Source organism: Geospiza fortis, unplaced genomic scaffold (assembly GCF_000277835.1).
Source record: "Geospiza fortis unplaced genomic scaffold, GeoFor_1.0 scaffold53, whole genome shotgun sequence".
NCBI classification, from domain to species: Eukaryota; Metazoa; Chordata; class Aves; order Passeriformes; family Thraupidae; genus Geospiza; species Geospiza fortis.
The window spans coordinates 6207773-6226996 of record NW_005054305.1 but is presented as its reverse complement, the minus strand read 5'-3'; the positions used below and the strand labels follow the sequence as shown (position 1 = coordinate 6226996).

Below are 19224 nucleotides of genomic sequence, written 5' to 3'. Positions count from 1 at the left end.
TTTCCTTTTTATTATCCTTTTAAGGTAATTGTGTGTGATTATAAAGGCATTAACTAGATTCCTTTTTGCATCTTTCATTTATCTGGTAATCAGGAACATAATACTGAATCTATTTGTGTAATTGTGGCTGTTAAGAACCTTGGAAATCAAGGCAGGTAGAACCTGCCAACTAACTCACGGTTTACTAAAGTCACTCAGGTCATTAATGGTTTAAGCGTCTCCTCATTAAAAGAGTTTAACCAAAGATGTGCTTTCTGTCTTGTTTATTACTGCCACCAGCTTTTACCTAGGAAAATTGTTGTTTGGAAGGATTTATAGAAATCACATTTCAAAGAAGGATTATAAAACCCAAAGTTCTTGATAAACATGGTGAGAATCAGTCTGATGCTAGAGAGGACCTCATTACTTTCATATGCACTTGAATTTGCATCAGTTCTGGAGAATTCTCTGAGTTAAGATAAGCTCACTATAGTCATACTCCTTGATAAGATGAAAAAATAATGTAGACACCAATTTTAAGATTAAGTCCATGAAATCTTTGGAGGCAGTTTTCAATCATTTCTTTCGTATCTATTTGATTGAATGCCTTCTATTTAAAATATTTGTTTTGTATATATATTCAATGCCTTCTATTTAAAATATTTGTTTTGCATATATTTTGTTATAAAATATAATACCTCTCTATTAAAGGCTGATTTTGGTGCACTCATAAAGCCTTTTTATGAGAAAAAATATTATTCCAAGAAACACACTTAACTAATAAGAGCAAATAAGTGTAAGGAAACAACAAAAATAAGTGAAAACCTGTCAGCAACATTAATGAAACAAAAAACAAAGTGACTATTTAACATCTTGTATTCAATTAATTTCTCAAAGACAGAAACTGAGTTTTCAGTGCTATCCTGGGAGTTGGAAAGAGATGCCTGGGGTCTTGCTAGTCAGAGGTCTGTGTCCCCAGCACAGCTCCTCCAGACAGACTGCCATCAGTCTTGTCAGCATGACTGTGCCTGGTGGTCCCCCAAAACAGAGGCTGTGGCCTCAGCTCTGCAGCAGGGTCTCTGGTGGCTGACAGCAGAGCCAGGTGCTTGACACCCAGAGGTCCTGAGGTGTTGCCCAAAAACTGGGGCAGAGGTCCTGAGCCCTTGTGCCACTGGAGCCAAGAATGTCAGTGTTTATAAAGTCTGCAATTTCAGGGCAGTCAGCCTTGTCAGTCTTAATAGGCTCCCTGTTGTGGTGCTCAGGGATGAGGCACGGATCTATCTGGGCTAGAGCCTGGCCTCCTAGGAGTAGGAAACTCCTACTGCAGCTTCTTTGTTGCAGTACAAAAATGACGAATCCTAGGAGCCATTGCAGATGCTGAGCAAATTAAATTGCTGTTAGTTCTACTAAGATTGTTGCTTTTGGGTTCTTTTCTCATAAATTGAAAATATGGCTGTTGTCTTTGATGTTATTCTATGGTTCTTTGCCCCTCAAAGCCAGGTATCAGATATGAGATTGAGCTCTGCTTGTTTCCGGCTTTGTCTGTCCTCTAGAGCAAGGACACAGCCAGCTCAGATTTGTGGGTGCCTGTCCTGGCTATTTCCCCATGCAGCAGCTGGCCAAGACCTCACCAGTTTGAAGGTTCTGAGTTCACTGCACTGTAAATGGCTGCATGAAGAAGGGAAGGAAAATGTACTGTGTTTCTATGGGTCCTTCAGATGAGGGGAAACAGCAGGGGCCACATAGCACAGATAGCCTGAAGTTGAAAAATGAGCTGGTGAATCTTACTGTTGCCACGGACAAGAAACAGAAATGCCAACAGCTAGTGCTTTTTTTTCTCTTAAGAATGGGTGAAGTAACTGGAAACTTCTTAACATATCAGGAAATTAAGACTTATTTAGCTTTTGCATAGATTTTTTTTTCAGTGACAAACAGAATATGGTCCTGTGATTGAAGTTTTTATCAGGGACCAGAGACCTTATCTTACCACAAGATCAAGTGCTGCTTTGTCATTATGAAATATAATAAATCATGTACAATGGCACTACAATTTAATTGATGGCTGCCAAACTCTGCATGTTGTTGAGGAGAAGTGAGGCAAATAGATGCACACATGGAAACAACAAAATTAAACTTGAGTAAAAGTTCAGAAGTAAAAACATGTTAAAGAACTTCTTGAGTAATGAGAAGACTAAATAAAAACAGTGAAATGAACAAATTAGTCTCTCCTTAGCTAAAAAAGTTCAAACCTACACTGTTGCAGTTGACTCAGTGCTAGTTACCAGCGCAGTATGTCATTATTAGCCATCTAGTACGGTCCATGTCCATTTGAATGGAGCAGGATAATGAGAAGCAAAATCACCTTCCCCCCATGCCTCCCTCTTTCTCATCTCCTCCTCGTCCTCCACACCAGTAGCACAGACAGGGAATGGGAGTTGTGGTCAGTTTTTCACTGCTCAGGGAGATGAATCCTGCCCCTGCTTCAGTGTGGGGCCCTTCACACGGGAAACAGATGCCCATCAACTTCTCCAGCATGAGTCCATCCCAAGGACAACAGTTTTCCACAAACTGCTCCAACAAGGGTCTCTTTTTCCATGGCGGGCAGTCATTCAAGCGCAGGCTGCTCCAGTGTGGGTCCCCCCCAGGATCACAAGTCCTGCCAGGAAACCTGCTCCAGCATGGGCTCCTCTCTCCATGGGTCTGCAGATCCCTGCCAGGAGATGCTCCAGCAAGGGCCTCCTGCAGGTTCACAGCTTCCTCTCAGACACCCACCTGCTCTGATGTGGGATCCTCCAGGAGCTGCAGGTGGATCTCTGCATCCCCCTGGATGTCCATGGGCTGCAGGAGCACAGCTGTGTCACCATGGGCTGCCCCGTGGGCTGCAAGGGAATCTCAGCTTCACCTTCTGGAGCACCTTCTCACCCTCCTTCTGCCCTGACCCTGGTATATGCAGGGTTGTTCCTCTCACATACTCCCACTCCTCTCTTCTCTGGCAGTTCTCCTGAGCATGGGGAAGCGTCTCTTAAAAGTCTCCCCCACCAAAAGTTGCGACCAAAACCTGGCTGGGCAAACCCAACACAACAAGCAGACACTAGAAGAGGCACAGAATATGCTTTGAAATTCGAACTGCAAATGCTAAGCAAACTATTTGCTTACCTGACTTAGCTCCCTTAATTTGAAGGCTGAAAGGTTCTGTACAGAAGAGCAGGTAGAACACTAGTGAGAAACCTTTTGTTTGTTTGTTTGCTCAAACTCTTCAAAAACTTAACACAAATTGGGAGTTTTTCCAAAAGTATTTTTTCCATATTTAGTTTGGTCTTTAAAGAAATATTAAGGTGGGAATATTGTAGATTGAAATAGACCTGCAAGGTACAGAATTCTAATTCCTGCCTTCTCAGACACATTTCTTATTTCTTGTTCTGGTTTTTGTTCTTAATTTTCTTCATCTTTCTTTTTTTCAGAACTTTAAGAAGGATTTATGAAATGAAACAAAGTTTTTGGAATACTATTCAAACTTCTCCTTTACATTAGATCCTCCTAACCTACATCATACCTGTGGCATTTCTTATAATGTAATCCTTTTGTATGAATGGCTTAGAGTAGTGAGTGAGGGATTTAATTACTGACAGTGTGTGAATTCATTTAGCCTTTTCCTTCTGCTCACATTGTGCTTCCTGCAGAAATGTGGCTGAATGCTTAAGCCCTTCTGAGGACAAAGGGTTCTGGCAAATATTTTATTCCAATCATCTTGATGGCTAGTTAATAGAATACATATTATGAAAAACTGAAGCTAAGTATCTAACTAATTGTAAACTATATTCAATGAACACCATTTTAATTTTTGCCTTCCCTGTAATATTAATTTTTTCAATACAATACCCATCCTTTCTGAGGACAGGCAGATAATGGGGGTGTGGAAAATACAGGACTGCCTGTCTGAGTGCTATTTTCTCAGATCAGGGAATTAAGTAACTCTTTAGAGGTCTCTGTGAGAATACAACCAAGAATCACATGCAATAAATGGCTGTACCAAGAAGATGATGGGTAGATGTGGTGGGTATTGGAATCTGAGTCTTTGTAAAACTCAAAAGATTCTTATGTTTAGTAAGCAAGAAGGACATTCTGTCACTTTATATTTACCTCTGAATTGAGCAAGAAGGAAAACAGTTGTTTATCCTAAAGATGTAAATTAGAGCTAGACTTAAAGTCAGGAAGGGGGTGACTAGGATGAAGAATTTTCATAAGATTTATGAAATCTGATCGCTGATTCTAGATAAGAAAAAAAGAGTGTTTGGTTAGACAAAGAGTGTTTTGTTAGACAAAGAGTGTCAAATTCAAGTTAGTTGATCACTTAAAGACTTCAGTTTAAGACTCTCAAGATATCCCTTTTTTCATCACAGCATAAGTCCTAACCTGACCCACTGTTAGATGTTTTCCCCTTCTTGTTGAAGTTGGACCCCCTTCAGCCTTCACAATCCCTTCCTAAGCCCTTCCTGCCCATTAATTCCTTTTATTTATGAATTCAATGCTTATTGTTTATGAAGAGCATATGTTTATCTGGCTCTTCCAAGACAATTCAAAAAGTTATCAGTATACTCTTGGCTGTGAAGACTATACCTAGTGCTCAAAATAAAAGGGCATTAGGGATCTAGCTCGACCTGCTCCCTAGCACTCCATGCTGCAAATTTTGGGTACCACGTGGTGCTGTTTTGTGCTAGTCAGCACTTTCTGAGAGAAAGACTAACACAATGTGAGGGGCAACGTGCATCAGGCTCTGCTTCAAGCAGAGAATGCTAACAGGGCAGCATCAGTTTTAGTTCCCTGAACACGATATGGTAGTCCACCACTATCCCAGGAGACCTTGCCATGTCCCAGGGTATGCAATGCTTAGTCTAGGTTTCATCTCCATAGGCTGAAGCTCAAAGTTTACATTAATTCAGTCATTCAGATATTAACCCCTCTGCCCCCTAAAATACTGTGTGTGTCTCAGGGCAGTGAGGTCATCACACAAGGCTGAGAAGTGGCTGTGGACTACACAGTGTGGGCAAAGCCTGCCTGCACCTCTCAGCCTTACTGCCACAGAGAGGCTCCTGGCTCTGTTTATTTAACAATACCAAAGCAGCCCCAGGGGGTGAGAAACAATGTGCATCTCTAAGATGCAGTCAGCCATCAGCCCAAAGGTAACGTCTGGCAAGAAGTTAGGCACAACTTAATTGGCCAGCTGTTCTGATTGATTCATTGCCTTGCAGGAAGCACACTTACCTCTCTGTGCTCAAGGTGGCCTCACAGAATCCCCAGCTCCTGGGCTGCTTTTGCTGGCTGGGTGGTGGATTGTGCAAACGTACGTGGGAGATCCCTGTGCAACTGAAGGCTGTGTCATTCTTGAATTGGTTAACCAGAAGTTGATTTTCTGTCATGGATAAAGGGAGGCTGGTGGAAATTCAGCCAAACATCGAGGGACATGTGCAGCTGCAGAGTGGTCCGCTGTATGATCTGGATTATTGCAATGCATGGTGCTGCTGCACAAAAACTAGGGATATGTTGGTGACTGACATCACTGCCAGGTGCCAAGGGCCCAGAAACAGAAATGGAATGGAAGTACAAGCTGTGGCGACAACAGGCTCACTTCTGGCCAGGACACAAGATGGGCTTGATTTATGATCCTTGAATTTTCATGAAGTTATAAGGGATAACTAATAAATGTATGCGTTACCTAGAAAAAGATAAAATGGCTTCTTTGAATTACATTTTACTCTTCTGCAGTGATCAGCAATGTAATTCACTTTATATGAATTTGAAGCAACAGCTGAATTTAAATGTTCATCATCATAATATTTGATGTGCCTTAGTCAATACAGGCAGGGTGCTCTCTCTCTATTCTTCTAGATATACAAATGAAGGACATTTTGATGATTAATCTTAGTGTGTTTAAAAGGTAGTAAAGAAAGCAAAAATTCACTCTTCACAAAGATGGAACCCATCTTAGACCTCACCATTAAATAGTCTGGGGAAGTAGTGTAATCTATTCTTATTGAGGTTTGTTTATTATTTGTAGTTTTCAAATTATAAGCTCATGAAAAAAAATTGTCAACAACACTACATGCCAAAAGAGCGCTAGTTTACTTTTTGAAAAATATGTTAACAATTATACTCCAAAAATCCTTTAGGAGGGGACAGAGGATGAAAGATGGTATTTTATTGTGCAATTTCTGCAGAGTAAGCAGCAGAATTGGTAAAAAGAAATGACTAGGGATTATGGCTGCTTTAATAGAAGGAACTAATGACAAGGTTAGAAATTTCTTTGGAACAATCTTCTTTACTTGCAGTGTTTTGACACTTCCTCCAATGGCTTTGTGCAAATACCAAACAAAAGTTGGGAAAAGTTGTAGGCTTCTGCAGATCAGAGTTTAGGAGGCAAGAAAAAAAATTAAAGATTTCTAAATGATAAAACCTTTGGTTTGGAGTAAGTGCAATTATCTGCACCTTTTCAAGATGCTTCCATTCATTGCTTCAGGCTCCTGGGGATGAAATAATTGATTATTTGAGTATAATTGAGTAATTGAGTAATATTTGAGTATTTGGTTCTAAGTGTTACTAAATGATATAAAGACATGACAAGTATGGATATATTTTCCTTCTCTAGCAGTAAAAACTGGCAAGTAGAGAAATCTTTGAGGAAATAATAACATCACACATATTCTAAATCTACTCAGTACCAAACTCTGGGTTAAATTTTTAGGAATCTCACATAGAAAGCACACTTTCAATCTCCATATTGATATTTCAGTAGCAGCCACAATAAACACAAAGAAACCCTGACCTTACTCTATTGGCTAATTTCTTCATTTTTCCCAACAGCAATCAAAGATCACACCACTACTCTTTCATTTTCTTCTTACTCCATTAGTCGATGTTTTTTCTGCATTCACCAATATTTTTAGTAGAAGATTGTACTCTTATTTTTCAGACTTTTCTTAGTTTGTTTCTCAGCAGATCTTGAAATACAATTTTCCTTTTTTAAAATGTAATACTGCTAATCTGCTTACTAAAGCATTAACAGCTGGAATAAGGTCAAAAAAACAAGTGCATCTTTTCATGTATACTTGCACATCAGCTGAGATTTGTTTTTTTCATGAGGCTTTCACTCATTTTAAAAGTATATCCAGCCTGTTGACAAAAGAGCTTTATTTAAATGAACTATGTAATCTTTACCAGCAGTCTGTGGAGCATATTTGACAATAAAGAAATATCTCGTTACCTAGGAGCTTTGTATATTGCACAGGTGTAACTTGGTAGTGGAATAGTAGAAAAAGATAAATATTAACTGGATTTTGCTAATAAAGCTGCCTTTCTTACAGTGCCAAAACCTGTAGAGTTGTTGTAATTGCTGTTGTTTGAGTTGTAACAATGAATGGAACTGATAAGGCTTATGTCATTTACATAGAATTTAGCATTCACAGTGCACTGTTGAATTAATATGACACACACATTGGATCCTCTAATATCAGATTAGCACTGTAGGAAATAGAGAACATGTAGATTTAGAAGTGACTTATTAGTCTCTGTTCAACACGTAACACTAATTTGCTTAGATCTGAAAACCATGGTAGGCTAGTACTGAGAGCAGTGAGTAGTTGTTAGTGCTTGTTCTGTTAGCTGCATTTTGGTCTGCTACATTTTGCAAGAAACTGATGTCTCAAGAGGGACTTCTGCAGAATTACAGAATGATGTTTTGTATAATCCAGAAGGTCAGTTATATCAGTGTCAATCAGGAGTGGAATTAAAAGGGTTATAGTCACTGCATGTAAAACAGAGTTGTGTTTTAATAAAACAATTCAGCAAAATACTCCTAGTTTTCTGTATTGTCAATACCATAAAATAACTATGGGTTTAGCTGCTTAACGTAGCAACCAGTGCCCGAAAAATCTATCCCTGGAAAAATTAATGTCAGGAACACAACTTTTTCATTGGCACACTATGATTCCAAATCTCCCTGCTACTTTCTGTTGAACCTGCCATTCCCAATTATATCTAAAAATTAAGTATTTAAATTGGATTCCCAGAATCAACAACAACAAAAACCAGGATAAAATTCCCATCTATCTCTGGAAAGCTGAGTTTAAATTATTTAGCTGACATGACAGGGGTACAGTGTGGCAGAGATATAATCATAATACATTTCTGCAGGGCTATATCCAAGACCCTTGATATTATCTTCCATTCTATGTCTTCTTCAAAGAGTAAACCTGGTTTCATGCTCAGTATAGGCCTGTGCATGTTCATCAGCTTTCCAAGTGTTTTTGAGAACTAATGATGTACTTTTATGGTGGTACTTACCATAACTACCTCTAGTTCAGTGATATTCACCTCAGCTAAATCTAGCCTATTGTTTACTAAGATTTCTGCCCAATGTCACCTCACATCCCGTATAATATTACTTTGAAAATAATTTCTCTTGCAGGAGAAACATGAAAAATTTACATTTTTTTTTTAGAATAAACCTATGAGTTTAAATATTGTATCCTGGATATATCCTAGTGGATAATATTATTCTCTATGGTAATGACCTTTGCTCTCTGCTTTGACATTTTTTAGCTCCTGGATTGCTGTTTATTGCTGACATCTCAGTTGGTTATTTTTAATGTTAAATGGTTTAAGTTCATAATATTTGATCAAAATATTGTATAGGCAGTGGGGTTGAGCTTGGTGAGACTTCTTGGAAGTGCTCTGCCCATCTGATTCTCTCATCTGCCTCAGCTATGTGTATTTTTCCGTTCTTGCTGATACTTAGTCCATTTCTTCATTTTAATACCCACGAATGGTTTTAATCACTTGGTAAGAAGCTCTATATACCTATTGTAACTGCATCATTTTCAGCTACTTGTTCTTTTAAATGTTTTGATTTGCATTTACTTGGATATTTTTTTAGTCTGGAATCATCCAGTTTTTATCACAGTTATGTCTCAAAGTACCTGTAATCAGAGAAATTCTCATTCCTTGAGCCATGTAGCTGAGTTTGGTTCCTACTTTTCAGGCTGTTTCTGAAAGAAAATTCAGGAAAGGAAAAGGAAATTTCAGTTCGTACTTGAAAAAAACCCACGTAACCAGTTTTTCGTCTAGTAAAATATTATTGCACTGGGAAAGGATATTCCATCTTACATTCTAGGATTGGATCTCCTTGTTTGATATTGCATTCAATCATAGCTATGGAAAACCTAGATTAAACTACGGAGGTTAGAATTACACCGGTTCTGATTAACAGCTGGATTTCTTAATCACAAATTGGCATCCTTAGTGCAGGCTTCGCAGTTTGATCCAAAGAAACCATCCAGTTTTTGCAAAGACTTGTTTCTCCAGGTTTTCTGAGCACCAACAGTATTGTGCTGGTACACAGATAGGCACATTGCTGTCAGTAATGAATTTCATCCAAGACCAAAATAACAATCTAAGTAAAGGCAACAATCAAGTTTCAGTGCTATGTTCCTGACCTATACAACAATGTGTGACAAACCACTTTGTGAAGATGGTTTATGTACAGGGCACAGTTACACAGCAGTAAGCATTCTTACTTGCTTAGCAATATTTGTACATAATCTGAACAACTGTAGGACCACTGAGAAGGTCAAGAATGCTCACAGAGGACAATATGTTATTAAAAATGATAAAAATGGAAAATATCTGTTCGTGACTATATGCAGACTGTTTTCCGAAGACTTACAGTTTTTACCAGAATATATTTCTGAAAAAGTCATATCACACAGAAGAATTCTGTCCCCTGTAAAATGTGAGTCCCCTTTCCAAACTGCACCTAGTAAAGGAAATACCAGTATAATTTGGTAACAGAAGCACAATAAGTATTTTGCCTGGAATTCCTGAAAACAAAAAAAAGCAAACTGCTATCCAAACAAATTCCGCCTGAGGCAAACACCTGCCATGAACATTTTTAGATCAAATGTACAAAGTTTGGCAAAATTGGAGGAGAATTTTCTTTTGAGATAAGCTTTTACTTTCTGAGAATATTTGCCTATATTATTATCTACTATTTTCTGTATGACACACAATCTGGCCATTTGAATGGATCAGACACCTTATATGTAAGTATGTATTCTAAATGCAGAATACATTTATATTATGAATAATTTTGTGAAATAAAATAACATTTTATTCATAGAGAGTCTTCTCTATGAATTCTCAGGGATAAAAGAGAAACACCTGTATTCAGATCATCTGAATCTCACTATTTAAAAACAGCTAAGAGGAGAAATAGGTTTGTAATCATAACCCAATGTGATGTTAGTGTGCCATCACTGTCCAGAACTGGTAATTGAAGCAGCCTAAATAATATGTTATTGACTGAGAAAAAGCATCATGACTGGGTTCCAGGTGCTGTTCACTTTGTGTTCTTAATAGGGCCGTGTGTCGTTTGGTGTTTAAACAAGTGGAAACCCCTAGCTTTGTGTTCATTGTCAAATATCTCTACAGTGTTGCTCTAGTGCTATGCAGCTAGACTCTGTAATAAAAGACAAGCAGGTGAAAATTTTAGATTCCTGTGAACCACCAGACAACAAAATTAAAAAATGTTCTGGTCTAAATAAGATGCAGTTACTTCTTTCAATTTGGGATTTTCTTTCAGTTTAATTGTTGTTTGCAATATAGAGAATCCAAATATAGTGGTAACATTAATAAACAAGGACCTAGAAACAATGCCACTGAATAAATGAATTAGGCTTTAATAGGCCTGAGCTTCTAATAGTATAATGTACTTCTTAATCCATTTTTATTCCTTTAAATAAGAAATTACAGGCTAAAATATTAGCTTGATTTCATTCATATTACTGCAAGTCAAGTATGGATTAAACAAGTATCTAGATTTATTATAACACAAAAGTTAAAGGTGAGAACAGATTAAGGTACCCAGAATCATAAGGTTCCTCTCTAGTAGGACGGTAATATCAGGTAGTTCAGTCATCCTTCTCCCAAATTTATGCTGATATTATAGATGATATTAGTGCCAGGTGTAAAAAAGGAATCGAGTAATTATGGAGTCATATGGTGCCCTCTGCTGTGAGTCACAGAGGGGAACCACAACACCAGAGGAATGAGAGTGAAGCCCCAAAGCAGAAGGATGGCAAGGGCAACTCCTTGAGATCATTTACATGCTGCCCTCTCCAGCAGCTCCCAAAGGCATCTCTCCAGCAAAGCTATTGGATCACTGTTTCCTTGTTTTCAGGATGAGCACTAGGAGAAGACTGCTTGCTGCAAAAATCATCCTTCTGTCCACCTGTATCAGCTGCAGCCATGGCAGATTCAAGAATGACAGAAACAGGAATCTGGGCTTTCCTTTCCTTTTGAATCCCCAAAATCTGGAGCTTGCTTGTCTTTCTATTTCCTTTTTCCTTCAGTCCTGCTCTCGCAGCAAAGCAAACATCAAAACCAAAGTGAATTTCACATAAATTTTTGGTTACTGTACCTATTCCTACACCTCGGCCACTGGAGATGGATATTGTTACCTCCTCTGCCAGCATTTGTCTCAATGAGCTCAGAATACTAAGAAACACAGCATGGAAAAACAAAGGAGCCAGCAACAATGCCATGTATTTAACTCATGCATGCCATGCCTTTTTAAGTTCCTATGTCTGACAAAAGATTAAAAAGATTAGGAAAAGCTAATAACTCTTTGTCTGTTACATGAGCAAGAACAGCATCTGCCAGAACAGTATTGGTGCCTGTAGGGACAGGGAGATCATGACAAAGCCCATGAAATCTGCTTTTGGGTTAGAAATGCTCTTTAGCTAAGTTACTTGAGATTTTAATTTTTTTAATCACTCCTCAGCTAAAGCTCTGCTGTTGACTCAGGAATTCACTTGGCCCTGCCTAGGTTAGTGAGTTCATCAATTTATTCTAAGTTTGCAGGCAACATTATGTGATCAAGTTGTTACTTTCTCACAAACCTGTGTTTCTGACCACATGCATAAATGTTATTTATGTTGCAATTAATATTGTAAAATAATAAATATTTGGGTTTGGCTCTATTATGTTAAACACAATAAAATATTTTTGAAATATGAGATGCATTTTAAAATGTGATACATAATAGCATCATCTATTATGAACTTGTCATTTTGGAATGGGAAACACTAGGAAAGGTACTGGACAACAGCCATTATAAACTGTTAGTTGTCAAAAAATATAGCAATTTTCATATAGTTAAACCTCAAAACTTTTGAATGTCTTTTAATTCTCTCAAGACAAGAAAATGGTTAGCCACCAAACTCGGTAACGACCAATCCCTTTCCCTGTTTATTGTCAAATCCTCTCACATGCTCCCCCAGCCACCATTTTCCTTATCATATAGCAACACTATATATCTTGCAATTATTTAAACTTTTTACAAAGTCAGGATTTTGATAATCCAAAACTAGTTTTCTACTTAATTTGTCTTTCCAGGCCTGAAGCAGGTTTTTTTATTAATATGTCCTAAGTTCTTATGTTTTGCCCCTCTCTCACTTGCATTCTTTTTCAGACTTCAGAGTGGTAACAGAAAAAGTGAGATTTCAAAATAGTTAAAGTAACAGCAGACAGGCAGGAAGAGACAGATTTCAGAAAACAAAATAATTTTTAAAATAGATGGGAAAAGCTCCATTACTTCGAAAAGGTTCTTCAAACTGGAAAATGTACTATTTGGGTTCAGGCTTTGGCATGATTCAGGTTGGGTTTTATTGGTTTTTTTTCTATTTTTCCATTGAGTTTGTTTACCTTCCCTCACTTATTTTTAAAATACACAGTCAGAACACAAAATATTATGTACAAGAATCTTCCTTAATATTTTACAGCCTCATTTAGAAAGATGCAGCATACTCAGAGCTTCCATGGAATCTAATGGGACTCATGGAAACCTGGTATCTCCAAAAATCAGGCCATTAATTTCAAAAATGTGCATTAATTACTCTCTAGGCTGTAATAGCTCACTTGCTATTACTATAATCTACATTCTTTTGAAAAAGTGTATTTTTCACCTGGTCTGCCACACTTGCTCCTAAAGAGCAGTCATATCTTATAATGTAAAAGCTTCTTTATAACTGATCCAATTATTGACCTGTGGCATTGACCTTAATGAAATGTAATATTTCCAAAGGAATGGTACAATCCATTGTGTTAATCTGGTTGACAGGCATACTCTTGAAGGCTTCATGATAACAATAGCTATGAAATTTATCGAAATAATTAACTTGATGAAACACAAACCTGTGTATTTCCACTAAGCAATGAATTATGTGGTTTAAATGTCCATTTTCTAAATTACAGCTAGTCTATAGTATGCAGCAGCATTTGCAGAATTTGCCAAAACCCACAGCTGTTTTCAAAACCATTCTCTGTTGGTAGATTTTCAGATCTGTTTGAAACAGTTTTGTTCTAGACTGAGACCTGGCACACAATATTTACGTGTTCCAAATACTTGCAGTTAAAGGAAAAACTGATTCTAGTCTTAACTGTGGATTGTAACAATCACTACTGTTAACCAAAGGTGAAAGCCTGCAGGTAAGTACTCCCACTTGGAATCAGTTCACTTAGGATCCTTTGCACTAAATGCGATTCCTAGGATAAGTGTTCTCTTTTCTTTATGTTGATATAAAATCCTTTTTTTAAGTAGTATCACTCTCAGCCACCGCATTTGGTGCAATTTAATGCTGTTAGATGCTTTCATGTCATGTGGTTATAGCTGGGTAGATTAATAGGAACTTCTATATGGAAATTTCTTTCCTGTTATTGTTCTCCCTGAGCAGTTGATGGCTAAGTTAATTCTCTTTAGTTTTGTCATGCACTAAAGCACACATTGCCAAGCTATGATAAGCTTTACACAGGAAAAAAAAAAGCCCTTGTGTCCATCAAAGTCTTAAACTTATATTTTAAACTTTGGCCTGACCTGATGTGCCATTACAAAAAGCTTCAAAAGATTATTTTTTTTAAGAAAGGTTCAATATGTCCCGAGGCTATCGGTTTTGAGTTAAACTGGGTGAAGTAGAAATATTTTACTCATCAGCTTTGCAGTCACAGAGTTTGCCTCAGCTAGAACAAAACTGCTGAGGCATTTAGAGAAAATTAACCCCCCATCCTGGCAGCCAGATGTGACTGGTTTCTGATGAATGCACATGAGTGGGCTGAAAAACCAAGAGACTGTGAAATTCCTGTCAGGTCCGTACAGCGCAGAATGGGCTATTGACTGCTTTCTATATTTCCCTCCATCATTCTTCTTGAACGCTGCCATTAATTTCCTCTCCCGCTCTGACTTGGGAATTTAATTTTTTTTTCCTGTTGGGATGGGGTTTTTTTTCTCCTTCCTCCCCCCACCTACCTCCTTGCCCGTCCCCCCCAGCCTGCCCCCCATTGCTGCTGTGTCCCTGGCCGTGGCATTGGCGCTGCCGGCGTGGCCATCCCAGCATCCCAGGGTGATGGAGCAGGGCCACGCTGGCCGAGTGGTGGAGCCTCTCCAGCGAGGCCTCTCCAGCCCAGCTGGGCTGGCGAGGATCCAGGCAGCCTCTCAGGAGAACGCTCAGAAAATATTAGCTGTGCAGGTAGGTGATTGCAGGGAAGTCGGAAAGATCATTCTGATCTAGATTGAAAAGCAAATGATGGGTAGTGTGATGAAGCATTAAAACCATATCCCATCAGAGTTTTATAAATTTTTAACCTCTTTAATAAACTGGAATTGCATGAAGGATGAATTCAGTAAGTTAGCACATATACCGTGCATAGATTGAAAAAAGAGGGGGAGATTAGATTTATTTCTCACAAACCTTTGAGAAGATTATTATAAATACATTGAATATAAATATTTGAAACGCAGAGTGGCACTGCTATTGCTTCTCAGTTGTTTTAGAAGATGTTATTGTGTCCTGTTTTGTGCAAATATTATTTCCATGGTAAACACTGTTGTCATTTTCACAGTATTCATATTTAATATCTTTAGAAGAGGACTATTTTTAAGAAGTATTGCACTTTCCTAACTCAGTTATACTATAATTTTCCCTTATTTATAAAAAAATACAACACTGTGGAGATATGAGATTTAAAAATGGTTTCCAACAATGTATGGTTTTTCATTTTATGTCTTGTTCCCCAGATAAATATATTTATCAGGGAAAATAACTACTATACAGTATAGTTTAAATGTTCGTTGATTTTTGTCTCATGCTACGGTATCTTATTTGTATTTCTGTAAGCCCACTCCTTTCAATCTCTTCATAGGTAATGGCCATAACCAGATGGCATTTTTGAAGGATTTTTAAAAGACTTCAGTGAAATATTTCTTCAGACTTATACCTTGCAAAAGAAGTTACATTGCTGGTGCAGCTTTAGTGCAGCATATTCTTGCCATCTCTGTTGTCTAATTTTTAAGGGTCAAGCTTTGTTGTGTGAAACAATTTCACTGCATTTTAATATTATGTAATTACACTTAACACTTATTATCTGATGAATTAAAGTAAAACATAACTTGAATCAGTTCTAGAATTCCATTAAGTTGCATCAGCATAATGATCTGTTTTTAGTGCCTCTCTAAGAGGATTTATATTTTAAAATTCCAAATTTCCATATTGTTCTATGGAATCATATAGATTGTGGTATGTATACTCTACTTATGTAGGAGATTTAGAAAATCCCAATCATATCATAATCAGAAATTCAATATAAATAATTAAGATAAAAATATAATCACATTTATACCTTAGCAATGAGTTTAATGGAATGGGTTTTCATGGAATTCTATGGAATTTTGGGATTGTTATGTATGACAAATGTTGCACTGACCTCTGTCCCAATGAAAACATTTTTTCATTCAAATTCCTCATTTAGCATTTGAAAAACTGGAAAAGCTTCCTTTTTGGGGGGCGGGGGGGATTTCTCAGATGATTTCTGTTCTCTCCTCTGTGTGTAGGAGAACAGAGGTGATCTGTGGGCATCCCAAAGCTCATGAACAAGAGGGGTGACATAGAAGCCACAGGTGACAGATGGTTTCCTCACACACAAATCTTAGCATTAATCTAATGTTCTGCAATATTTTAATAGCTGTACTGCAAACCTCATCTGCATTGGAACACCTCTGCCAACAGCCAGTCCTTGCAACAATGGGTGAGTGTGGCAGAAAACCTCCACCTTAGCACACATTTTTCCATGCATGCTGTCCCTGCTGAGAACCCCTGTCAGCAAATCTTGTCACCCTGAGTGACTCAACCAGCTGGAAACAGGCCTAAACTAAGCTTTTGGGTGTAAGACCCAGCACCACTTGGGGCTGTTCAAGTCTGAGTAGCTCAGAGCTACCAGTGACAATGTCTTGTTCAGTGTGGAAAGCATTCTGTTCCCTCTCTGTTTTCATTATCCATTACATAGCTTTCTGATAATTCTGATGTGTTCTGGTATCCTTGCTATATTTTTACATGGTTTGACTGATGATAACTTAAAATTAAAATAATGAACAAAGAAAAAATATGAAATTTAAAATGAAGTAGTTCATCTAAGAGCAATTCCCAAGGTGTGTAGAAGAAAGCATTTCCCTTCAGCAGTGTCCTGGTTTCATATTTTGCAGGTCTTGGAAGGTGCTTAATTATATATGGACTGGTGTCTTTGTAGATCTGTGCTATTGTCAGATCACTCTATTCTTCTGCCAATTAAGTTCTTTTATTGATGACATAAACATAGTGGCACTCACATCCAAAATGAAATTTGACAGTTACTCTTCTCTACTCTTTCTTTTCTCTCAGCGAGAAACATCCCAAGCTTATTATTCCTAGTGACCCTCCTACATTAAAGTATGAGGATGAGAACATGCTGCACTGAGAAGTGTGTGGCAAAACAGTGATTCCTGCTCATCAGAGCTTCTGTTCCAGCATTTCCTCGACCAGAGCAATCAGAAGCAGGTGAATGACAGAGGAAGAGTGCATTAGGGGAGGCAGTAGATACAGTACATTGGCTGCCTAAGTGTTTTCTAATATTTTACAGGAGCCGTGACCTGGGTGAGATCCAAAAAGAGACTTAAAAGTAGATAATGGAGGAGGTTTTGGCCTTTTCACCAGGTGCTTTTTAACTACCAACACCCTTCAGTTATACCCAGCAGCAGAGTTTTGGGTGAATTGTGACGTGAAAATGAAGAGCTTCCTCAGAACAAAGACAGATTTGATCAGAGGTTTCATCATTCCTTGTCAGCACTAGTACTGTTTAGTGACAGTACTGAAAAGATTAAAACAAACAAACAAACAATTTTAATTTATTTCAATCAGACTTTTAAATACATATTTCCTGGGTTTTATAATGTTCTTTTTAGCCATTTTGCTTTTTCAATATTTCATATTTGCATTGGAAACAAGAATAATTAGATTATTACCTAGTGTCTGTATGTTTTCTGAATGCACTCCTGGTAGAAAAGGAAATTTTGACATTAATCATTTAAATTGAGACCTTAAAAGGGATAAGATATTCTTCCATATTAATAGGAAAGAATAAATATGTTTGCAATCAAATCAATTGCTAGAAAAGAGAACAATAACTGAAATTAATTATAGTTCCAATTTTGGTCCTTTATCTATTTCATTTTTCTTTAGAGCAAAGTGCAGGGCTTTTCTTGAATGAGACTATTGCATCTTGTGATACTGTACCTTTTTTCAAAATTTCTTTATTTTTTAAAAAATTCTTTACTCCCTCTGATTGCAGCCAGTAGCAGAATTTGAGAGATTACTGTCTGGAGATTTTTTTGATTTGAGAGACTGCACTAGAAGTGCCTTAGAAGCGCATGAGCAGTGCTCTGCTCTTTTTATTCTGGGGCATTTACATACATGCACAACAGCCCTGAAAAGAGACTTTTTTTTATTGTGGTAGTCAAAGAAAGTTCTGTGTCCTCCAATATGTATTTACTTTTCAGTTGTTTCACCATCACTGCCAGCACAGTCTATGGTTTGCTGGAGGATTTCAGCCTTCAAAAAATCCTTCAACAATTACTAAACAAATTTTTAGTCCAGCAGAAAATAATAGAAGCAGTATCTTTAATTTTGAAAAAAACACAGAAAACCTGTAAAACCTTTTGTACCTAGTGTACAGGCAAGGTATTTATTATGTTAATTACTTCTGCTTTTCCAATAATGCTTTGGAGTTTCAGTAACTTGGCTCTTGAGTAATTTCAATTAACTATCTAATTGCAAAAATTATATATATGATGGCACATGTAGCTTTAGTTGGGACTGTGCCTGTGCTTTAATCCTGACGATCTTCAATGTAGACCAGACTTTTAGGTGATTTATCTTGACTATAGTTATATCAGAATCATTTTGGGAGTCAAAGTGCTACAGTGAAAGATTACGTCATTGCGTATTTGCATTGTAACTTTAAAGGATTTCACACATACCTTTTGTGATGGTGTCAAGATAAAGGAACATTTTTAATAAATGCAAGATTATTGGTTTAATTTTTAATGGATCAGCAACTTTGATAACCATTCACACCAGCACAAAGTGACACAAAAGTAGATCATCAGGATTTAGAGTTTAGAAATCCCTCAGATGGTAGCAGCTTTATCCATTTTCATCAGGTGGACATAGCTACATAAGGCACCAAGGAATAAGGCACCAAGGAATAAGGCACCAATCAACCCAAAGTCTATCACTCTGATCGAAGTTTGCTGTGGTTATTTATATATTTTCTGCAGTTTTACTCAAGTTGCCTGATGAGACTGAAATCTTTAAAAGTTTTGGGCAAAGCTTTTGGAGTTCAAAAAAACCACATTGTACTGAACTACACCAGTTTACACCAGAAGAGTTTTGGTGTCTTGCCTTTATTCAAGCAGTTTTGCAGAGGCCACCAGAGAAAGGAGTGACTCTTCTTTATTAAGGCTTTGAATTTTTGGTGAATCTGCCTCAGGCACATCAGTGGATACTAATTCTTAATGGAGGAAATATCTTACTGACTGTGCAGAACCGTGTTTTCATGGCACCCTGTTCTACCTCCTTACAAGAAATTCAGTGCAGTTCCACTAAGACCTGGAACAGCTGAAACCCTGCATGCTACAAGCAGCTTTACCCTTTTGCTCTCTGGAAAACACACATTCTGAACTTGCTTCTTAGCTGTCAGGTGGTAGCCAGTTTAAGCACATCTTTTGTTCTTTAACTTATTACCACAGGTGTGTTATGGTGTCCCTCGGGGCTGACACTCTTCAAAAGCTGTACGCCTCCTCTTTTATTTTTCTCGGTTATGGGGTGAGTT

The 19224-nt window shown here is 37.7% G+C and overlaps 1 protein-coding gene across 1 annotated transcript in view; it reads left to right on the top strand.

The window, feature by feature from the left end:
- The window catches only part of CCDC178 (coiled-coil domain containing 178), a 164895-nt gene that overhangs the window by 134937 nt on the left and 10734 nt on the right, over positions 1 to 19224 (top strand). The window contains 1 exon segment of the mRNA XM_031066613.1: positions 14354 to 14552. Coding sequence (XP_030922473.1) covers positions 14354 to 14552 — 199 coding nt within the window.